At 43.5% G+C, this 24796-nt stretch overlaps 1 protein-coding gene across 4 annotated transcripts in view; it reads right to left on the reverse strand.

The window, feature by feature from the left end:
• Positions 1-6274: 6274 nt before the first annotated feature.
• The window catches only part of TEX14 (testis expressed 14, intercellular bridge forming factor), a 126733-nt gene continuing 108211 nt past the window's right edge, over positions 6275-24796 (reverse strand). For 3 of the 4 annotated variants that reach the window (XM_069602621.1, XM_069602620.1, XM_069602622.1), the window contains exons 23-33: positions 22579-22641; positions 21933-22060; positions 20700-20908; positions 19354-19450; positions 17975-18049; positions 15001-15078; positions 13947-14046; positions 10313-10405; positions 8313-8422; positions 7053-7104; positions 6275-6633 (exon numbers count right to left, since the gene is read on the reverse strand). In XM_069602621.1, coding sequence (XP_069458722.1) covers positions 6597-6633; positions 7053-7104; positions 8313-8422; positions 10313-10405; positions 13947-14046; positions 15001-15078; positions 17975-18049; positions 19354-19450; positions 20700-20908; positions 21933-22060; positions 22579-22641 — 1042 coding nt within the window. In that variant the 3' untranslated portion in view covers positions 6275-6596. The remainder of the gene's footprint in view (positions 6634-7052; positions 7105-8312; positions 8423-10312; positions 10406-13946; positions 14047-15000; positions 15079-17974; positions 18050-19353; positions 19451-20699; positions 20909-21932; positions 22061-22578; positions 22642-24796) is intronic. The other variant, XM_069602623.1, reaches the window with a different exon arrangement.

The following is a 24796-nucleotide window of genomic DNA, read 5'->3' on the forward strand; positions in this document are numbered from 1 at the left end:
GGAAATTTGAACCTAATAATGTTATAACACTGGAAATCACTTTTAACCAGGGTCTATAACCCCCTAATCAATCTCCAGCTTTCTATCACTCTCCCCACAACTTACTTTGCTCAGCCACACTGACCTTTTGCTGCTCCATCATAATGCTTCCTGTAGGGGAGCATTTGCTTTTCTTTGCAGTTGCTTTTCTCTTTGCTGGAATGCTCATCTCTCAGGCTTCTTCTCTTCATCCCAGTTGAAGTTCAAAGGTCACTCCTCAGAGCAGCCTTCCCTTGAATATCCTTTCTAATGTTATGTCCCCCTGTGCCATCATTATCCCTATACTTATTTTCTTCATAGCACTTATCACTATCAAAAGTATCTGTTTATTCGTTTAATGACTGTAGGCTCAAGTAGAGCGGGATTTCTGCTTTGTTCACTATTTCTCCAGCACCTAGAATGGTGCCTGGCACAGCGGAGTCACTCAAAAATTATTTGTTGAATGTGGGACCGGATGCAGAAGGCCAATCGAGGAGGCTGTTGCAATGGCCCAAGTGAGAGTTACTAGTGGTCAGATGAGGGTAGCAACAGCAGAGACACAAAGAAATGGGTAAAATGGACATGTGTTTTGGGGGTTGAAACAAAAGAAACCTTTTTTTTTCCTTCATTTTTAAAAATTACAATGTTGTGCCAATCTCTGCTGTACAGCAAAATGACTCAGTTATATATGCATATACACACACACACTCTTTTAGTGTTCTCTCCCATTGTGGTTTATCACAGGATATTGAATATAGTTCCCTGTGCTAATCCTATACATAGCAGTTTGTATCTGCTAATCCCAAACTCCTAATTTTTCTCTCCCCCACCCACTTACCCCTTGGCAACCACAGGTCTGTTCTCTATGAGTCTTTTTCTCTTCTGTAGATAGGTTCATTTGTGCATATTTTATATCCCACATGTAAGTCAGATCAGATAGTATTTGTCTTTCTCTTTGTGACTTACTTCACTTAGTATGATAATCCCTAGTTGCGTCCACGTTGCTGCAAATGACATTCTTTCTTCCTTTCTTTTTCTTTCTTTCTTTTTTATGCTGAGTATTATTCCACCATACATATGTACCGTATCTTCTTCAACCTTCATCTGTTGATGGATATTTAGGTTATTTCCATGTTTTGGCTACTGTGAGTAGTACTGCTATGAACACAGGGGTGCATATATCTTTTTGAATTATAGTTTTGTCCAGGTATATTCCCAGGAATGAGACTTATGGATCATATGGTAATTCAAATTTTCATTTTCTAAGGAACCTACATACTGTTTTCCACAGTGGCAGTATCAACTTACCTTCCCACCAACAGTATAAGAGGATTCTCTTTTCTCCACATCCTCTCCTGCACTGAAACAAATAAGTCTTAATGATTGATATTTCAATGTAAGGAGTAAAGGAATGGGAGGAGTCAAGAATGACTCCTGGGTTTCTGGTTTGAGTGCCTGAGTGAACAGAAATACCATGAGCTGGAAGGGAAATTCTGGAGATGAAGGAGATTTGTGATTCAGACTATGGGTTTGGTCTGGGGTATTATCAGCAAGACACCTGAAAGAAACCCAAGTGGAGACACTGAATACTTGGGTAGATGAGCTGAGAGGAGAAGTCTAGTCATAGACTTCCAATACGTATCTGGGAGTTGTCAACATACAGACGCTAAGCCAGTGGATGTGAGCAAAATCTCTTAGGGAGAAAGCTTCAAGTACAAAAAGGAAGAGGTAAAAGGGAAGGTAAAAAACACAATTCCTTTAAAAATCATATAAAAAACCCCCACAACTTAATGATAACCCTGACCAAAGAGATTAAAGACCTATATGCTCAGAACTATAAAACATTAATTAAGGAAACTAAAGATGATTCAGAGAAATGGAAAGATAACCCATGATCTTGAACTGAAAGAATTGTTAAAATGGCCGTACCACCCAAAGCAATCTACAGATTTAATGTGATTCCCATCAAATTACCCATGGCATATTTCATAGAGTTAGAACAAATAATCCTAAAATTTACATGGAACCATAAAAGACCCAGAACTGCCAAAGCAATCCTGAGGAAAAAGAACAAAGTAGGAGGCATAACCCTCCCAGACTTAAGATGATACTACAAAGCTACAGTAATCAGAACAGCATGGTACTGGCACAAAAACAGACATATGGATCGATGGAACAGAATAGAGTGCCCTGAAACAAACCCACATACCCATGGTCAGTCTTCAACAAAGGAGAGAAGAAGAAACAAAGGCGAACAAGTGGTATCTTCAGCAAGTGGTGTTGGGAAAACTGGACAGCCTCATGTAAATCAGTGAAGCTAGAACACACCCTCACACCATACACAAAAATAAACTCAAAATAACTTAAAGACTTCAATATAAGACACGACACCATAGAACTTCTTGATGAGAACATAGGCAAAACATGCTCTGACATACATTGTACCAATATTTCCTTAGGTCAGTCTCCCAAGGCAATAGAAATAAACTAATGGTGCCTAATCAAACTTACTGGCTTTTGTACAGCAAAGGAAAACATAAAACAATGAAAAGCCAACCTATAGATCAGAAAAAAAAATATTTGCAAATGATGTGACTGACAAGGGCTTAATTTCCTTAATTTCCAAAATATACAGTTTATACAACTCAATAACAAAAAACAAACAACCTAATTGGAAAATGGGCAGAAGAACTAAATAGACATTTCTCCAGAGAAGGCATAGAGAGGGCCAACAGACACATGAAAAGATGCTCAACATGGCTAATTATTAGAGAAATGTAAATCAAAACTACAATGAGGTACCATCTCACGTTGATCAGAATGGCCATCATTAAAAAGTTGACAAATAACAAATGCTGGAGACATTTGCTGGTGTGAAGAAAAGGGGACCCTCCTTCACTGTTGGAGGGGATGTAAATTGGCGAAGCCACTATGGAGAACAGTATGGAGGATCCTTAAAATACTGAGAAGAGAGTAGTCGTATGATCCAGCATTCTCAATCCTGGGTATATATGTGGGCCAAACTATGATTCAAAAGACACATGCATTCCTACATTCACAGCAGTACTATTCAGAATAGCCAAGACATGGAAATAATTTTATCTATCAACAGATGAATGGATAAAGAAGACGTGGTGCATGGGTATACAATGGATTACTACTCGGCCATAAAAAAGAAAGAATGCCATTTGCAGCAACATGGATGGACCCAGAAATTATCATACAAGGTAAAGTCAGTCAGACAGAGAAAGACAAATACCATATGATATCACTTATATGTGGGATATAAAATATGGCACAGGGTGGTTTGGTGGTGAAGAATCCACCTGTCAATGCAGGAGACAACGGTTGGATCCCTGATCCCAGGAAGATCCCACAGGCTGAGTAGCAACTAAGCCTGTGCACCACAGCTATTGAGCCTGTGCTCTAGAGCCCATAAGCTGCAACTACTGAAGCCCATGTGCCTCGAGTCTGTTCTCTGCAACAGGAGAAGGCACAGCAATGAGAAGTCTGTGTACCACAACTAGAGAGTAGCCCCCACCCACCGAAACCAGGGAAAAGCCTGAGCACCACAACAAAAAGCCAGTGCAGCCTAAGAAAAAAAATTTTTTTAATGAGAATGCTAACTGCTGTGGGAGGAAAAAGAGGGAACAGTGACTGGAAAGGGATGTGGGATCCAGGGAATACTGGGTTTCCTGTTTTTTTGGCCACACCACACAGCATGAGGGATCTTAGTTCCCCACTCAGGGATCGACCAGCCCCACTTGCAGTGGAAGCATGGCGTTCTAACCACTGGACCCCCAAGGAAGTCCAGGGAATACTTTTTAAGGATGGGAAAAATCCAAGGGTGTCAGGTGATGAAAAGAAGCTAACAAAGAAGGCGTTGACGCTATTAAGAAGGGAGATGATAACCTGAGAAGGATAACTCAACAGACAAAAGATGAGACTGGCCTTGGGTAAGAAGAGAGATGCCTCCTTCAGGGTAGTATGGAGGGAAGTAGAAAGCGTATGTGTAGAACAGGTCCACCTCGAGTTCAGGGCAGACCGCTTCACAACTCTCCTAGTCACAGAAACAGATGTGATCTTGTTAGTACTTTTGGTGGTGGGAAGCTGAGTTTGTTCCCATCTAATGGCTTCTAATTTCTCTGTAAAGTTGGGGTTAAGTCGTCTGTTAACTGGTGACAGGAAGTGAAGAATAAGTTTGCAATTATAGCTGGTGAGAGTAGGAAAAGCAGCGTACTAAAGAAATACAATGAGAGTGCCATGTGTAGGGAAAGTACCAAGTATATAAAGTACCTGGCATATAATAATAGGTGCTCCATAACTAATAACATTTACCAACATTATTACTGTTAATGGCCCATATTATGCAGTCACTGGCCAGAGAGAAAGTCTACTCTGCAGACAAGAAGATTACAAACCACATCAAGGCAAGTTTGTGGAGGACTTGTAGCCTTTATGAATACTAATAGATAATGTTCATCCTTTATCATGATATGTCTGCTATTAGTTCTCACATTTTTATATATGTTGGTTTTGTCTCAATACACAAAATTTTTTGCGAGGAAGTACTGCAAATGACCAAGTCTCTGTATTCCTCAAAGTTTCTTATAGTAAGTAAATGTCGCTCAGTCGTGTCTGACTCTTTGCGACCCCATGGACTGTAGCCTACCAGGTTCCTCCGTCCATGGGATTTTCCAGGCAAGAATACTGGAGTGGGTTGCCATTTCCTTCTCCAGGAGATCTTCCCAGCCCATGGATTGAACCCAGGTCTCCTGTGTTGTAGGCAGAAGCTTTACCGTTTGAGCCACCAGGTAAGTCAAAGTTTCTTATACCTAGTATTATTTGTAAAGTAATTTGTCTTGGTCTTCCTCTGATTACAATGGCAAGCGACTATTTCCTTGCTTTTAAATGGTCATATTAACTTGTACCTTCCTGCTTTATTTATGTAGGGTAAAATTTGAGGGAGCTAAGAACTGTATTGAATATGACCATCCACAACAGGAACTATCCAGTTTTCACAAACAAAAGATCTACTACTTACAAATAAAATGTTAGCTGGCTAGCACTGTACAAGAGATTAAATTAGAGAAAATACTGTGATCTTTCTTACCACAGTTTCAGTTTTCTGAGACACTAAGGATGTGAGGTATACAGACTGAAATATAGAGATGATGTTTGTTCATTTAGAGTTCAAAATATCTTGGGCTTTTATTCCTACCTATACTTTTATCATGTAAGTCAATTATAGCTGGAATGGGAATATGGCAATCCTGGCAAAGAGGAGGGTAACATTTCTATAATAAAACACGGATGGGGTCCCTGGTGGTCCAATGGTTAAGGATCCACCTTGTAATGCAGGGGATGCAGGTTTGATCCCTGGTCAGGGAACTAAGACCCCACATGCTGAGGCGCTACTAAGCCTGTGCCCACAACTGCTGAGCCCTCACACTCTGGAGCCCTTGCTCTGCAACAAGAGAGCCCGTGTCCCGAACAAAAGATCCCACATGAGGAAACAAAGATCCCATGGGACGGAACTAAGACATGATGCAAATAAATAAATAAAACTTTAAAAGAAAAAGCATGGATGGCTGGTGCCCATTTGTATGATGGTTTGTGGTTGCTGTTTAGTTGCTAAGTTGTATCCACCTCTTTTGTGACCCCATGGACTGTAGCCTGCCAGGCTCCTCTGTCCATTGGATTTTCCAGACAAGAATACTGGAGTGGGTTGCCATTTCCTCCTTCAGGGGATATTCTTAACCCAGGAATCAAACCTGAATCTCCTGCAATGGCAGGCAGATTCTTTACCACTGAGCCACCCAGGAAGCCCATGATGGGTGGTAGCAATAGTTAATTATTTGTCAAATTTTATAACAGAAATTAAAACTTCTTTGGGCGGCGGTTCCTTTCTCAATAACTAAAATACAGAAATATATCTTACAGGGCTTTGCTGGTGACTCACTGGTAAAGAACCTGTCTGCCAATGCAGGAGACATAGGTTTGATCCCTGGTCCGAGAAGATCCCACGTGCTGCAGAGCAACTAAGCCCGTGCGCCACTACTGAGCCCGCGCGACTAGAGCCCGCGCTCTGCAAGAGAAGCCACCACCATGAGAAATCTGCGCACGGCAACTAGAGAGCAGTCCCGGCTCACCACAGCTAGGGGAAGCCCACAGCAACCAAGACCTGGCAGGGCCAAAAACAAATAAACAAACAGGACTTTTAAACAAGAAATATATCTTACAAGTGAAATTTAACTGGTATTAAAAGGAAACGTTTTATTAGATATAACATGAATTTAAAGGTTTTGAAAATCTGTATCAAAAACACCAAATGCCATTCGGGGCACAATGAGAAAGTTTTACAATCAAAACACCTTTTACTTTTCAGAAATCTGACTGAAAACAAATGGTTAAATATGCTGCAAACAAACAAGCCATTCTGTCTACAGTGGAAGCTGAACAAAGTGTGAGCTACAGACCCACTGCCCTAATGGTGACCGCAGCAGACGAGGGAAGACGGGAGCTCACGAGCAGGACACTCAAACTCAGGCAGGAGTCCACCTAGAGTCCACTTCCGGTCAGTCTGACAAGTCACTCTGATCCAACACGATTATCCTGAACAAAAAAAGGGAGTTTCGAGTTGGTGTGTATGCATTTTAAAGACACAAACAACAGCCTCTTTCTATTCAACTGAATTCAACGGAAAGAAACTTCGATCATCATCAAAAGAGCTTATGATAAACTAGTGTATTATGGAAATGCAAAATGACTGCAAAGCAAGTGGCAGCAGCCTCTTCTGTACTCCCTCCACATAAAACCTTCTTGTGCTGACTACCAATTATGTAATCGAAGTTGGCATTTGTTTCCCCTTCTATTTTAATTAATTATAAACATTAGCATTTCAAAAAACTGAGCAACTCTGAATTCAAGTCTTTGTCGTTAATGTTTATTTAGATACTGGTAAATGTTTAAAGTCTGTTCATGTTGTCTATAAACAGTGGACTCTGACTTACAAACATCTGGTATCTCATTACCTGGATGGTTCAGACCAACCCAGTCGCTTCCAAAAACAGGGTTTTAGTTCCTCTTGATGAAATATAGGAGGAAGAAAAAACAACTTGATTATTCTCTGGATCAAAGGATGCCAGCGTTGAGAAGTCCCACTAGTACTCTCTCCAGGCTAGGGTGGACTGTTTTAGCTCTAACAACTGTTTGCTTCTACAGAGATGAAATATGTCTAAAAACAATTACTGGGCTTCCACTCCTAATATTCTACAACTCCCTGTCATATCAACAGACACCAATAATGCTAATTTCACAGGGTCCCTGCATCATGTTCTCAGTGAATTCAGTACTAGCTAAATGCGCACACAGTCAGAGTCCTGGAGGAAACAGAATGTACCCCCAGGCTCTTTCATGAAGTGCCTGCTTACAGAGGTGTTAGAGCTAAGGGTGCAAACGAGGGATGGCAAAGCATCCAGTGGCCAGCAGCAGTGGGAAGCCTTGTCACCCCTAAGTCTAAAGGGACTAGGGGAGAGCAGCGGTAGGGCAGGAAAGTTACTGGGACCCAGTGCAAGCCAGAAGTGGAAGGATGGGACAGAAGCTGCGGAGGGACACCATTTCCACACAGACACGAGGCGCAGAGGCGGCAGACAGGCAGGCAAGTAACATCCAGCTACTTGTCAGCCCTCTGATCTGCGAGAGCCTCTCACTAGCCAACAGGGAGCCGGCTGACCAGCAAGCCCAGCAGATTCAGTTCACACAGGTCGGGAGGAGAATGAAAATGGACTGGGGAAGGGATGAAAGAGGTACTGGGTGATCTGAAAGAATTAATGACCATAACTTCCTGAGTAGGAGGATCTTAAATGTAGGAAGGCACCATTTGTGGATGGTCCCTTAAAGCTCTATCAAAAATTAAAGTTAATTTATACTTCTCACATTACTTGTAGGTACCACTTAAATTCCACAATTTATGATTTCTTACTGGATTCTTATTTAGCCTCCCCGTGAGATAAATCTAGAACTCTTTTGAAGATACATTAGGAACAAAACATCTTTCCAGACAGTATATGTGGATGATGAGAGTAGCTGAAGACTTGATTTAGAAATAAAATTGGATGTCACTACTGTTTTGTGATGAAGACATAATTGGCAATTAATAGAAAACCTGGGCTGAACTATAGGGGGAAAGTGTAGGAGGACTGTATACAGCATCTGGGAAATATTTCTAAATAACTGATGCTCGTTGAAGCCCACGGACTCCGGGCTACATTATAATGACCATCCATTCATACCTTCTTCAGAAGTCCCTAAAAAGCTCTCCGATTTCCTTCTCTCTGGCTTCGTGCTTTCTTCCTCTTTCCGCTTCTTTTCACCAACTTCTTGATCTTTGCTGCTTGCCTCCCTTCAATGACAATGATTTTGGTCATTAAATCATGTGCACAATGGCCTGAGGGAGAAGACTGTGCTCCCAAGGAAATATAGCAGTAGCTAGCACTAATTGTGTGGGTTCCCTATGTGTTCAAGTGCTGTAATGTATATTAACTCATTTAATTCTCATCACAACTATGTAAAGTAGTTGAGCGGTGAGAAAACTGAGGTACAAAGAGGTTGAATTACATGCCCAGTACGTCCTAGAGCTGAGGTCAACCCGGAGAGTCTGACTCAGGACTCTGCTCTCAACCACTGAGCTCTACTGTCTCAAAGGAAACAAACATTTCACTTATGTTGTAACTGATGTCCTTTTTACAACCACATATATTTTATTACCTTATCTTCATTTCCTGAAACTCTCAAGTGAAATCTCTAATTGCAGTATCTAACAATTGAAGACCATATCTGTCAGACTAGTAAGCAGAAACCATCTCCCCCACTCAGCTCTAAGCTCCCTAAGGGCAGAGATCTCCTATGGCTCTGCACCTCAAATGCTCAGAACAGATGATGGCAGAATCAAACTGATATGGTGTAGGGACTTTTCTTGCTTTCACTTGGTGGATATTCAAAACAAAATATGCAAAGTGAGAGAGAAAGTAAAGCCAGCTAGGATGAAAAGGATTTTTTTTCTTCCTAACCTCTCATCACTAATAGAATCGCAGGCTCTAAAGTTGGAGGAGGTTCTCTTACCTCCGTCCAAATGCCCCGGACCAGAGTCATCCCGCTTATGCCTGGGTGGGAGGAGCTGCTGTTAAAGTAAAGGCAGCTGTTTTCTCTTTCTGATTGCTGTGGCTACTAGAAAACTTATACTTTACTGAATAAAAGTCTTTTGCTCTGCGGTTTCTAGTCAGTAGCTCTGTCCTTCGGGGCAGAGGAGAGTAAGCTGACTCTCTTCACTTTACAGTATTTCAGGTATTCGGGAACAGCTATCTAATTCTCCACTCCATATGCTTCTCTCAGACTGAGCCTCCCCAGCAACTTTAGCTGTTCTCATATGACAAGGTTTCCATACATCTAGCTGTTCTGTGGCCACCATCTTCTGTTTGTGACTGTCCCTTTTAAAATATGACACCCCACCAGGAGCCCCACCGTGAACCAGAGTTCGAGGAGTTCTAGGAGTCCTCTAGCCGGTCTGAGACATCACCTTGACCTGGACAGTACTGTTAGTGCAGCACAGACCTTTTTAGCAGCCTTATCAGACTGAGGTCTCAGGGGGCCCCTGTCCATGTCTTCTTCAAGGAGAATGTCTTGAATTCTTACCATGTCTCAAAATGCATGTTAAATGCTGGGCGTATAAAAATAAGACGTATTTCCCATCTTCAATGAAATTACCGTTGAGAACGAGCTTCTGGTCAAAAAATTCCCTATTAGGTCAGCCCTCTCACATTCAATACTTTTGGATCCAAATGTCCACCTTCATCTTGTGGAGAAATTTAACATTTCCACCTGTCAAGATCATTTTGAACACACAGTCTATCGCCCATCACATTAGCATTCATCCTTAGACTGTGTTATCTAAAAATTTGATAAGCACGCCTTTTCTGATTTAATTCAAATGACCGATGAAAATGTTGAAGGTGACAGGGCCAAGATACAGCAATTTTAGAGGCCTCTCTCTGTACTGATATCAGTCTGCTAGTCAGCATTGTGAGCACGGTAGGTGGCTGGAGGGAGAGGGGCAGGCAGGAGGTGGGGCCGGCTTATCTACAGTGACATAATACCCTGGCCAAACATTCATTCTCCAAGAAGTCGCTGTACTTTCTAAAGACCTAACAATAAAATCTATGAAAACAAAAGAAACTAAAATCTCGTGCCCCTTCCTGAGAAAGAAGGAAAGGATGCCCTGGTGGAGAACAAGAACCTTGCCGGGCCCTTGGGCAGATCCGGTAGTTGAGTGCTGTCCCCGGGGGGCTGCAGCCATCTCTCCAGGTCCTCGTCGAGTGTAGAGTGAGCTCTGTCCAAGGCAAAGGAAGAGAATGAGACAGCGACCATTCTCCATCTCCCCTGACAAGGAGGCACGCTCTCGAAAGCAGGAAAGGACCTTCACACTGCACACGTGAGAAAATGAGAGCTCGGTGAGACAGCACCTGAGTTGTGGAGGTCACTGAGAGCCCATGTAGATGCGCACCAGGACCCTCCTTCAGCCTCTTGACAAAAAGCCTCAGCCCCGAGACTTCCCTGTTACCAGTACAGTGGTTATGCCACCTACCTGCCTCAACCTGATCTTAGACCTCCAGCCTCCAGAACAGTGAGAAATACATTTCTGTTGTTTATAAGCACACACAGGCTTCCCAGGTGGAACTAGTGATAAATAACCTGTCTGCCAATGCCAGAGACGTAAGAGACATGGGTTTGATGCCTGGGTCAGGAGGATCTCATGGAGGAAGGCATGGCAACCCAGTCCAGTATTCTTGCCTGGAAAATCCCATGGACAGAGGAGCCTGGGGGGCTACAGTCCATAGGGTCGCAGAGTCGGACACGACTGAAGTAACTTAGCATGCACGCACACGCGTAAGTACATACACAGAAAAGAATCCACCTGCCAATGCAGGGGACACAGGTTCGATCCCTGGTCCAAGAAGATCCCATATGCCACAGAGCAACTAAACCCATGAACCTCAACTACTGAAGCCCACACACGTGAACCTGTGCTCCACAAGAGAAACCACGGCAATAAGAAGCCTGAGCACCTCAAAGAAGGGTAGCCCCCGCTCCCACAACTAGAGAAAGCCCGTGCGCACAGCAACGAACATCCAGTGCAGCCAAAAATAAATTAATTTAAAAAAAAAGCCTCAGCACCCACAATATCACTGCCTCCCAAAGTGCGATACTAGACTCTGTCTCAATTCTAGGTCATTACGTCAACTTCCACCTGGGGCTAGAACTGCACACTCATTCCCGCAAGTTTTCCAGATTAAGAACTGCCTCTGAGGCTACAGGATGAGGATAATGTGTTTGCAGAGGCCTGAAAAGTCCTACCTGTCTGAAAAAAATAGCTTCCACTCTGGTTTGGTGCAGGACTGAGATGACTGAGCAGCTGTGGCCGTCTACCTGCAGCCAGCACAGCCAGCCCTTCAGGAAAAGGAACAGGCAATGGAAACAGTAGCTAACTTTTGATCAGGTGCAAAGCAGTTTGTATGTGTATAACTGAATGTAACTCAGCCTTCTTAGGATACTCTCTTTCTGCCTTAAATAAAGGCATAGACTTTTACTGAAGATGCACTAGGGAGATGGAAGGAATGGAGTTACAGCATACATCATAGACAAAAGCTTGCCTCCTCTTTTGCCTCTTTTTCTTGTCTCCCCACTCAAAAACACCCTCTCCTTCCTTCCTCTCAGATCCCAGGGTTCTAGTCTCCTCATAAGACCTTCCCACCCAGGTCTCTCTCTTTTCCTTCTTTGTAGAGAATAGTTTGGCCTTTGAGGACTGTGACAGAAACGGGATTCACTACCCAAAAGTTGTTCATAACCTTCTCCTCCCTTGCCTTCCTCTTCTATAGCAGCTCAAAGCTAAAAACTCAATTTCCAGTCTCCCTGGCAACCAAGGGTGGCCATGTGTCCTATCTGGCCAAGAAGATATAAGTAGACATCTGCTGAAAAGGGCTTCTAGGAAAATTTTTTGCTTTCCAGATAAACAAGCACAGAGTGGGCTAGACTCTTGCCCTACCCTCTTATTTCTGCCTGGAATAGGCACAGAAGCTACCTTGTCCTAAAGTTGACAAGTCTGAAAACAAAAGCCAACCTGCTATGTCTGGCAGAGCAGAAAGATCAGAAAAGCCTAAGTCTCCAGAGGCATCACTGATGCTACATCAGCCAAGCCCTGCCAACCGCTGGTGAGACAAACTCATCTAAACAGGAGCAGCGTTTTTAAGTGTATTTTTCTTATGTTTGCAGCTGAAAGTATTCTGCATGGCTTCCCGAGGTATCTGCTGGGCCAGGAGGAGGTTGAGGCAAGTGGTGTTAACTGCAGATTCACAGCCTCTCTTCCTTTAAAATGTAAATATTCTGTTCATCAAAATATGGATTTTTTTTGCATTAGTATTGATTTTTTACAAATATGGCATTAAAATAGTACTTTCTTGACTTCTGAGTTTTTTGGTGCCTCCTTCAATTTTGTGCCCATGGAGGGTGTCGCCTTCACCTCCCCCCAGTTCTGGCCCTGAGTTTGGGACAAAGTTTGACAGCTTGGACAAAGCTAGAGAAGTTGAGCTGAGGTGGTTTACCTTGCAATGCAGGTCCAAGGAGAGCTCCAAGTCAAGAACAGAATTGGGTCCCTTGAGGGAAACTTGTGTTTTTAGACTGAATTGTCTGGATCACTGCCCCCATCTTTTCTTATTTGGCTAGGAAGACCTAAAAATTCTCTTTAAATGTTTTGAAAGAAATTGAAACCTATGTTTGCCTCACAAAATGAAGTAAAAACCAAAACAAAAAACAACTTGAGGAAAAAAAAAACAAACAAAAACAAATAATCCTATTTTAAAACTGGGCAGTTTCTCCAAAGAAGATACACAAATGGCCATCCACATTCAAAAAGATGCTCAACACCACTAAGCATTAGAGAAATGCAAATCAAAACCACAATAAGATATCACCTCACACCCATTAGGGTGACTACTAACAACAATAAAAAAATAATAAAGCAATTATCCTCCAATTAAAAACAAATTATAAAAAAGATAATAAGTATTGGTAAGGATGTGGAGAAACTGGAACCCTTTTGCACTGTTTGTGGGAATGTAAAATGGTGCAGCTGCTGCAGAAAACAGGATGGCATTTCCGCAAAAAAATAAAAATAGATTTATCATATGATCCAGCCATACCACTCCTGCATATGTACATCCAAAAGAAATGAAAGCAGGGCATCTTAAAAAGATATTTGTATACTCACATTCACAGCAGCATTACTCACGACAGTGAAAAAGGTGGAAGCAATCTAGTGCCCACCAGCAGGTGAGTGGATAAACAAAATGTGATACACACATACACCCTCTCAAGGGAATTCAGTCTTAAGAAGAAAGGAAATTCTGACATGCTACATGGATGAACCTTGAGGAGATTGTGCTAAGTGAAATAAGCCAGTGACAAGACAACAGTGACGGCATGATTTCACCTACAGGAGGTATCGAGAGTGGTGCAACTCAGAGAAAGAGAGCAGAACTGCGGGTGCCAGGGGATGAGGGGAGGAGGGGATGGGGAGTTTGTGGTTTAATGGGCACAGAGTTTCAGTTTTGAAGGATGAAAAGGATCAGTTGCACAACAGTGTGAATATACTTAGCACTACTGAATTGTCCACTTAAAATGTTGATGTTGTATGTATTTTACCACAATTAAAAACTTGGTTAAAAAAAAAAAAAACCTTTTAGGAATAGGGGCTATAAGGATAACATGAAAAAAAGACACCTTTTTCCTAATTTGTCAATATCAGAAGAAAAACTAACATACATTAACACTACAGTTTTCTAAACCCTTAAGAAAAATCCAGCTTTTTCTGTTACCTCTCTGTGTCCTCTTCTAGATCCTGGGTTTCTTTGGTCCAAAGCATACTGCTGTCTTCTTTACTACTGTGAGTTTCTTGTTCTTCTAAATGCCTTTGATCTAGAAACAGTTGAAAGACTTTATTAGAGCAAAAAAAGTTTTTTTGAGAAAACCTGCCTTAAAAATGGAGTGCAAAAAAATGAAGGCTAATCAGTGGACCCTGAAGTCTGCAAAGCACAAGTTCTCCTCTTCCCAGAAGAGCAGGGGGCCAGGTGGCAATCTGCAGGGTGCCCGTATCCACAGCAGCTGCTTCGGAGGTCTGGGGAGCTCTCTGCCAGGTGAAACTATAGGAAACCATGCCTGTGCCAAGGCTCAAGAGAGGCAGAGGAAAGGGCACATAAAAGAGGCCGCAAGAGACCCAGAAGACAAGTTTTACAGATTTCGGGGGACCACCCTCTTCCCACTTGTTAGGTGTTTCCATATTGAAGCCAGGGAAGGAATTTGGGTGGGGAAGGGTAGAGCCCTTTAGTGTATGCCAGGCATTTTACATATGCTTTCCCATTTCATCCTGCCAGAAGCTCTATGAGAGGAAGGAGACTAACACTTGCTAAGTATCTTACAACGTACCAGGCACTGTGCATGAACACCATTAGGTGGAGTTAACATTCTCGTTTGACAAATGAGGATAACTGAGGCTCAGGGATATAAAACAGTTTGTCAGACCAAAATAAGCCATGGAGTCAGAATTGAAGTGGAGTGTGCCTGACTTCAAAGTCCACACCCCCCAGGTGTACCACTATGCTGCCAAGGACAGTTACAGCAAAACCTGGTGAAAAGTCGGCGTGTGCTCAGTCATATCCACTTCTTTGTGACCCCGTGGACTGCAGCCTGCCACGCTCCTCTGTCCATGGGACACTCCAGGCAAGAATGCTAGAGTAGGTTGCCATTTCCTCCTCCAGCGTATCTTGACTCAGGGATCAAACCAACAACTTCTGTGTCCCCTGCACTGGCAGGTGGATTCTTTACCACTGAGCCACCTGAGCAGCCCGAAACAGACCTGAGGATCTGGCTTACCATTTGCAATGCTGCCTGGACGACTTGCTGTGTTCTCATCCAAGGCTGTGGATGAGACCTGCTGCCCCTTCAGGTGCTCTGTCACAACATAGAACAGATGTCACGTCATCCTCTGGGGTAGCGGTTCTCGAAGAGTAGCTCTCAGACCCACAGCCTCAGTATCAACTGAGAATTTGCTATATATGCAGATTCTCAGGCCTCACCTCAGACTTACTGAATCAGAAACTCTGGGGGTGTGGATGTTTGACCTAGCCCTCCAGATGAGTCTGATGCCTGATGGCGCTTGAGAACCTCTGTATTCAATCCCAGGTAACACTAAACATAAACGTGAAAATGACGATCATGATAGGCAGCACTTGCAGAGCAGGTACTATTTCCAATTTGTATACATTAATTCAAGATTCCTTCCTGCATGCATGCTCAATCATGTCCAACTCTGTGTGACCCCATGGACTATAGCCCGCCAGGCTCCTCGGTCCATGGAATTTTCCAGACAAGAATACTAAAGTGGTGCCATTTCCTTCTCCAAGGGATCTTCCCAACACGGGGACTGAACTCATGTCTCTTACGTCTACCTGCATTGACAGGCGGGTTCTTTACCAATAGCACCGCCAATCTCCTTAATTCAAGATTAATATCTTGAATTAATCTTCACAACAAGTCTATGAGATTGATCATATTATTGTTATTCCTATTTGACAGATGAGCAAATTAAGGTAAAGAAAGGAAAAGGAATCACAAAAGGGAGGGGATATATTTATACCTATGGCTGATTCATGTTGAGGTTTGACAGAAAACAACAAAATTCTGTAAAGCAATTATCCTTCAATTAAAAAATAAATTGAAAAAAAGAAAGGTAAAGGAATTAGATAGTAATGTGATGGAATTGGGATTTGAGTACAGGCAGTCCAGTTCTAAGGTTTACGCTCTTAATCTCTATTTTATATACTCTCGCAAAGAATATAATTTACAATTCCTAAAGAATTGACCACTAGACCAAGACAAGTATCTCCTAAACTCAGTATACTGCTTCACAAGTGTTAGGTCCTCCCTTTCCTCAAAGTGCTCCCCAGAGCCCAGCAGAGAGACAGCTGGGAGGCAGCACAGATGGGCCCCCAGGCTCACTGGCCCTGCTGTGTGCAGGCACAAGTCTCTCTCTCCTAGCAAGTCAGGAAGCAAGCCCTACCTGGCAGCTTCTGGGCACCAAGGGGCCCCACAAAGCTCATGTAATATAATCTAAAACTTAGAAATCCTTGTTATTGTTATCCTTGTTAAAGTAATCCTTGCTGATCTTAGAGGATGCTAAAGGACCCCCTGCTTGAGGCCCTGGACAGAAGCCTGGAGCTTTGCATAAATGCCCTTCAAAGGAGCAGGTGTCTGCTGCAGGTCACTCCCCACAGCTCTCCTGAGAGGAAATGATGACAATGATGATAAGCAATAATCAGGTAGGCACACCCATTATTAGGAGAAACTACTCAGGTGCCTTCTGCCCTTTATCTTTCTGCAAAATTACTGACCCATCTCAAAGTATAAGACATCACCTAAAAACCTGGCCCAGAAAATTACTATAGGTGAAATGAGGGAGAGTTTCTGTAGAGAGCACAGGGGTACAGCAGTGCCAAGAGGCTGGGGCCCAGGCGGAAGGCTGTGACAGCTGCCGAGATTAGGGGGCGGTCCACATGCAGTCAGCAGAGAGAGAGCAGGATCCACAGGAAGGGCATCACTGAGGTCACACGGCCCAGGAGCGCCAAGTCCCGTCCTCACCCACGGCCAGAAGCCAGGCGGCACTGAGAGCAGGACACGTGGGGGTGGCCGCTCCTCTCACCAGCAGCAGTTCCATTATTATACGAAGGAGAGCAACTGGAGAGGAGGAATTTGCAAGGGTGCCGTAGTGGGTTCCAGAGGACGAAAGCTGGAGTGGGGTGAGAGCCCAAGAGCCTGACCCCACAGCCCTGTGGCCCGTACAGCCCTGTGGCACTGGGGGAGGGCTGTGGCGGGGCAACAAGGGCCTGTGACTATAGAAGGAGAAAGAAGCCAGGGAAGGTTCTGGCAGGTCTGACCGCCTTCACCCAAATTCACAAGGCCAGCAGCCGGGGGTTAGGGGTTGCGCAGCTTAGACCGCATCTGTCCATTGAGTCAGATCAGGTAAGGCCTCATTCACCTCTCTCTTCCTGATGAGACACCAGACTTCAGAGACCCTGAAAACCAAGAGATGCCCCTCAGGAGACCCCCTACTGGTCCTGTACCAAGAACTGGACCATCAGAGGTCTGACGAGATGTACCCTCTGAGAGTGAGGGGCTGGTCAGCTAGGCTGTCAAGAAGAGAGCAGTCAGTCCTCCCTGCCTGGGGAAACAAACCACCTGGCCCAAACACTTCTACCACCTGCACCGTTTACTCCAGCAGCAGCGCAGCTGGGCAGGGCCCACGGATCAGCTGCCACTAAAATTGAGCGGGTGTCCCTCAGTCTCTGCCTCAAATGAAAAATTCTGGTCTCATTAGATCTTGTGCCACTGACTTCCCTGCCCTCAGGAAAGGGATTCTTCCACAATGCCAATACTTTAAATCTCCTGCTAATGGCAGAATGGAAAACACAGGATGTTTTGGCCCGAGATGCCAGAATTCAGTAGTGCTGAAGTATAGCTAGTTTGGTTCAAAAGGGAGGTGAGAATTCCTTTAATAAAAGAAGTTCATCATGATAAACCACTTGGATGTTGTCATTCCTTCTTAGAATCACTACCGTACACCCTTAAGGAACAACATGGCCACAGACACAGGCCACATATGCTGGCCAGGCTTTAGCAGTAGTCTGAGGCCTATCACTGGAAAACTGCCCCCTTCTGAATTCTGTCCATCCAGTCAGACCTTCACAGGGCCTTCTGTACGAGTGCTCACGCCTGAAACAAAGAACCACACGTGGTCCGTGACCACAACAAGCAGGGCCATGAAGGATATTCTGCGTCATGCATGCCTTACCAATCTCGTCAAGCAGCTCCTGAGATGGTGGTGGTAGCTCGTCGATGTGATGTTGCGAGATGGCTTCTACGAGCTCTTAAGAAAGATAAAGGGAAAGTGACTGAACACCTTCCTGGACCTGAACTAGACTTGCTAGGCTTCCATACGGATTTGGCTTAGAATTTCTCAATGCTGAAATAACCTAAGACAAGGAGAAATCCTCTTACATGAGCAGTCCTATTAAGACTTCATATGTGAATGGCTTTACTCTCCCTTTTCCTTTAAACCCTCTCCTACCTCCCTGCTCACCTCAGTACCACTTGATCTGTGGCCCTCTCCAAGGATATTTGGGGTAGGTGAGGTATAAATTCTTACTAAAAGGCCAGGGGTCCAATTTGAACCAAGGCTGCTGGAGGAATAAAGAAGCTCTAGACCCGTCAAAATGAATAAAACACAAAGTGGGGGTCTTTCTGTGTAGATTACCCAGCCAGGGGATATGGGAGACCATACTTTGGACCTTCACCTAAGGGATCAATTATAACAGTAACCAAGACCCCTCAGCACAGTTTGAAATAACTCTATCCCCTTGAGAGAAATTCTAAGACTTATACCAAAGGCACAAGACAACAAGATTAGTGGAGCAAAGGCCTCAAGAGCTGTTAAAACTCTCAGACCCTTTGATCTGAAAATTGTCTTCTAAGACTCTATCCTAAAGAAAGACCAGAGGTCCAGATAAAGATTTCTGTACAAAGAGCAAAAATTAGAAAACAACATGAATTTTCAGTATGAAAGCAAGGTTAGGCAACAGATGTAGAATGAACTAGTATGCAGTCATCTCATACTTATGAATAATTTTTACTGTTAAGTGGAAATTCTAAAATATATCACTGAAGAAAAGGGAGCAGCCAGAGCTGATATACTATGTTAGCTACGCCATATATATGTATATATATATGGAGGGGTATAGTTCTAAAAACATAAAAAAGAGAGGTACCAAAATAGTACAAGTTAAAAAATGATGGTAGAATGGTGGTAGTTTTCTCTTTTAAGTTCTTTGAAAAAAATTACCTATTTGGCTGCACCAAGTCTTAGTTGCAGCATGTGGGGTATTTAGTTGCTGCAGGCAAACACTCAGTTATGACATGTGGCATCTAGTTCCCTGACCAGGGATTGAACCTGGGCCCCCTACATTGGGAGCGTCTTGGCTACTGGACCACCAGGGAAGTCCCTTAAGCTCTTCTTTAATCTCCAAGTTTTTTATAACAAGTATGTTTAATTTGTATAGCCAGGGGAAAATAGCAGTTTTGTTTAAACCTACTATAGCATCAAAGATGAGTGAAGGCTCTCTTAAATGGGCTTACTAATTATGCACTTATATTTTAATACTAAACACAGGGTACCTTTCGGCAGGCTCCTTCTCTGAGTGGCACGGCATGATGCGTCAGGCGCCTTAGTAATGCTGGAGGAACCAGCCCCAGTAAAGGCAGGCAATCTTTTCTATAAATAAGACATAAACATGGTAATTTACACACACATTATTAAGCTAAAGAGGCATGTTAAGCTCAGTCATTTCCAGAATTAAGCTTGTGTATCATTCATGAAAGAAGCCATTTGTTTTGTTGATTGAGTCAAACTCATTCAAATGTCACCTTCTCTTGGAAGCTTCCCACCCTTCTTTGCCTCCACAGCACTGTTTTTACTGAAAACTCTGTGTTACATCATGCCAGGCCGTCTCACTAGGCTCTGAGCTCCTTCAGGGCAGGGACTTTTTTTACTCACTTTTGGATGCCTATTAGAGGGCCTGGCATAGTGCCTGGCCCTTAGAACTTGCCCTATTGATAGTACATTGAACAAAAGCATATAATTCTTAAATTCCCTACTTCAGAATGAGACTTTTTGTGAGTCAAATGCCCAAAGAAGATGAGAGTGGTTTTTTCATTGAGGGCCAAACAAGTAATCAATCTGCCTATAGAATGGTCTGTTTGTTGTTGTTTAATCGCTAACTCATGTCCAACTCTTTGGCAAACCCATGGACTGCAGCCCGCCAGGCTTCTCTGTCCATGGGATTGCCCAGGCAAGAATACTGGAGTGGGCTGCCATTTCCTTTTCTAAGGGATTTTCCTGACCCAGGGATCGAACTCGCATCGCCTGCATCGGCAGGTGGATTCTTTATCTTTGAGCCACCGGGGAAGCGACACTATGGTTAGTCAACGGGTTTTTAATGAGCAGTACCAAGTAAGGAACTTGTAGTTTTCCGGAAAGGACTACATGTGAAATATGAAGGAGAGTGAGAAGCAAACAAGCAAACAGCACAGGGAAGGGGAGGAAGCAAGGAGAAGGCACCATGAAGTGTTTTTACTGCAGATCACTGGTTCAGGAACAAGGTTCAGATCAGTCAGAACTCTGAGAACTAACCAGAGGAGGCTTCAGGGAAGAGGCGGAATGTAAATATGGTTAGACTGAAAGAGCAATGCAGACGAAGGGAGCATCATAAGCTATGGCAGAGGCCGGCTCTTCAGAGAAATCGCCAAACAATCTCTCTGGTGGGGTGGGGACAGGGAAGGGTACAGAAGCCCAGGATCCAATCTACAAGACAGATCAGACAGGCGCCCCAGGGAAGCCTGTGGAGGATCCAGCTTATTTCTTCCTTTCTCTGTAAAATAGATATGGAGAAATCTTGACCTTTTGATCACTGACACCTTTGGAATCACTCCATGAGGGTGCAACGCACAGTCTATATACTTACTAGATTAGCCAGTCTAGCAGGGACAATTTCAGAGGAAGTAAGAAGGGAATCTAGGCTCTTTGCTTTCTCTCGGACACTTGTAAATTTATCAGACAAGGTCTGAGTAGATTCTTGACTGGTCCAGCATGAGGCAGATCCTGTTTTAGTATCCTGAAATGGGATACTTCCAAGGCAGTCCTTATACTGACTAGCAACTGAAGAAATTGACCCTGTTGTAGAAAAGAGGGCAGTCAGTGTCTGAATACTTTACATTATTTAAAAACAACAATAACACACACACAAACCCCATAAAATTCTATATCTATAATAGGAACTTCCCAAATTGTCACTAACTGAAATAATCACTGATTTGAGACAAAGCTCCATAAGGTATACAAAATGATAGTCTCTAAACTTGGCCATCAAAATAAAGGGAGATCATTTGAACCACAAATATACTGAAAATAAGGACACTAAAGAGAGGGTATTTGATGCTGGCTGTATGAGGTTACAGGACTCAAACTATGCATGCTTAAGTACAAGATACTGTTTTAAGTTACTAACTCTATAAAAAATCCAATGTGAAAGTGAAAGTGTTAATCACTCAGTCATGTCCAACTCTTTGTGACCCCATGGACTATATAGCTCACCAGGCTCCTCTGTCCATGGGATCTTCCAGGCAAGAATACTAAAGTGGGTTGGTATTTCCTTTTCCAGGGGATCTTTCCAACTCAGGGATCAAACCTGGGTCTCCTGCATTGCAGCCAAATTCTTCACCATCTGAGCCACCAAGGAAGCGCTTGTAGAGAACCCAGTGTATTTGCCCAAAATTCAACAGTGCTTCAAGTACAAAGTAGACTTGGTATTCACATGTCTCTATTGCTAGAGTAAACAAATCTCCTTATAGCTGGTTGGATGGCATCACCAACTCAATGGACATGAGTTTGAGCAAACTCCGAGAGATAGTGAAGGACAGGGAAGCCTGGTGTGCTGCAGCCCATGGGGTCGCAAAGAGTCAGACATACGACTGAGTGATGAACGGTAACAACGATAGCTAGTTAATCACCACCACCATCACTATCACCACCTGGCCTCCCATGGGATTATCCCCTTCCGCTCTGGCCCTAAAGAAACCCCTCTGCACTGTGAGGAAAACACCCATCTGCGGGTCTGCGCCCACAACCTGGCTTCCCACAGCCAATGGGACAGGGGCTGTTAGTTCCCCTCCCAGAACACCCCTCTGTGAGAGAGTACCTGGGCTGAGCGGAGTACTGACGCTAGTAGGTGCATGGTTTATTTTGGGTGTTTTGCAGGAGACTTCCTTGAAAGAACTGTCGTGTTCATAGGAGATACTCGACAGGTCCTGGAGGTCTGTCAATGATCTAAAGTATTAAAAGCACAGAGTAACTGGGAGATGCTTAGAAAAATCAAACGCTATACTCCTAACAGGTACTTTTCAAAGATGCTCTTCACAAAAATCTTTATTTGGCAAGAGGCCAAAATCAGAGAATACTTTAGAATATCCATATGATATCTATAAGATACTTAAGATATCTTAAAGAGAGTATCAGAATATCCTAGAAAGAGCTACTAACTTCAAACATATCTCAGCAGCTAAAAATAAATTCCAAAGGTGCAAGTATATTAATGTGGGAAACAGATTTAATCTACCTTAAGTATAAGATTATATTCTTATTATCACTGTATTCCCTTGATTGTAAGATACTATCAATTTAGATCACATTATCACAGCAGCTTTTTGGTGAAAGGAGAAACATGCTCACGTTACATGTATACACAAAAATAGGAAGAACACAGAAACTCTTACAAACAAGAAAACACCATTCCCCTAAAACTAAGACTTTGCACAGAATCCTTAAGCAATTTCTGGTGGCCATACATATCTTTCTCTTTCGCTTCCTTTGGTGGCTCCTTTAATGTCTCCTCTTGTTCGCCTTCAGGACTGTTAAGAGAGAAAGTGAGAAGATTACATAAATCTTCTGTCAGCAGAGTGCAACAACGTAGCCCAAGGGCGTTGCGAGAGGCCGTTGGAAGGACACTGAGCCCAGAATGGACAGGGAGGGCTCCAATCCTAACTCTGCTACTGATGGGCCACATATGCACATGCATATCTGGGCCTCTGTTTCCTCTTTTTTTTTTTTTTAGTTTTTTATTTTTTAAATTTTAATATCTTTAATTCTTACATGCGTTCCCAAACATGAACCCGCCTCCCACCTCCCTCCCCATAACATCTCTCTGGGTCATCCCCATGCACCAGCCCCAAGCATGCTGCATCCTGCGTCAGACATAGACTGGCGATTCAATTCTTACATGATAGTATACATGTTAGAATGTCATTCTCCCAAATCATCCCACCCTCTCCCTCTCCCTCTGAGTCCAAAGGTCCGTTATACACATCTGTGTCTCTTTCCCTGTCTTGCATACAGGGTCGTCATTGCCATCTTCCTAAATTCCATATATATGTGTTAGTATACTGTATTGGTGTTTTTCTTTCTGGCTTACTTCACTCAAGAGACTAAATAAATACTCTCGATGCTTTAGAACTGTGGTGTTGGAGAAGACTCTTGAGGGTCCCTTGGACTGCAAGGAGATCCAACCAGTCCATCCTAAAGGAAATCAGTCCTGAATATTCACTGGCAGGACGGATGCTGAAGCTGAAATTCTAATACTTTGGCCACCTGATGTGAAGAACTGACTCATTGGAAAAGACCCTGATGCTGGGAAAGATTGAAGGCGGGAGGAAAAGGGGACGACAAAGGATGAGATGGCTGGATGGCATCACTGACTCAATGGACATGAGTCTGAGTAAGCTCCAGGAGTTGGTGATGGACAGGGAGGCCTGGTGTGCTGCAGTCCATTGGGTCGCACAGAGTCGAACAGGACTGAGCGACTGAACTGAACTGAACTGAAAGGTCAGCCCACCTGAAATCAGCCTATGATGCTACTGGCTGAGCAAGCTCCTGAGGAAGTCAATGGAGTACTCTGCTGGGGATGGAGCTTGGAGCAAGAGGCACAGCCACGGGGCCTCACCAACTGTGAGGCAGCTTCCTGGCATGGAGGATCAGGGGAGGCCAAGAGAGGCTTGTGTCAAAGAAAGGCTAGAAAATAATTCTGAAGACAAATTTGACTTGTTTCTATTTTAACCAATATTTAAGATACATTTTCAATACTCAAACACAAACTATAAGCTAGATCTCATGCTAAATCCTCCCAAATGTTCCCACATTTCTAATCTTTGTAGCAATCCCTATGAGACCAGTGGTATAAAGGAAAGAGAATGGATTTTGGATTGGGTTGTGACTATTAATTCATTCAAAACCTTTTTCTTCTTCTGAGCACAACATAGGACAGTGCTTTCTGGTCCTTCTAATTTACATAAATGACCATATGACTTGCTTTAACCAGTGAAATGTAAGTGAAAGTGATGTGATTCACTTTGGGGCAGAAACTTTTAAAAGTCCAGTGCACAATTCACTATGTTCTCTCTTTTCTGCCTCAGCAATAAAGGAAGCATAAAGATGAAGTCTCCCACACTGTGGATTTCTGAGAGAAAGTAATACAGCACAGAACACTTCTGGCCAGTCCCTGATGGACACGGAACATGAACACAAAAGCACTTTTTGTTGTCATAAATTACTAGAATCTGGGGGCTGCATGCTATATAACATTAAGTAGCTCAGGTGGTAAAGAATTTGCCTGCAATGCAGGAGACCTCAGTTCGATTCCTGGGTTGGGAAGATCCACTGGAGAAGGGATGGGCTACCCACTCCAGTATTCTTGGGCTTCCCTGGTGGCTCAGAGGGTAAAGAATCCGCCTGCAATGCAGGAGACCTGGATTTGATCCCTGGTTGGTAAGATCCCCGGAGAAGGGAAAGGCTACCTACTCCAATATTCTTGCCTGGAGAATCCCATGGTCAGAGGAGCCTGGAAGGCTACAGCCCATGGGGCCACTAAGAGTTGGACACAAATGAGTGACTAACACACTCACACAACTAGAAGAGAAATTTGACCAAAGTCATACAGTTAGAAAAGCAGAGTCAAGATCTGGATACAGATGACAGCTCCTTTTCATGACCCTTCACAATTCTACTGAACAA

Source organism: Ovis canadensis, chromosome 11, assembly GCF_042477335.2.
Source record: "Ovis canadensis isolate MfBH-ARS-UI-01 breed Bighorn chromosome 11, ARS-UI_OviCan_v2, whole genome shotgun sequence".
NCBI lineage: Eukaryota > Metazoa > Chordata > Mammalia > Artiodactyla > Bovidae > Ovis > Ovis canadensis.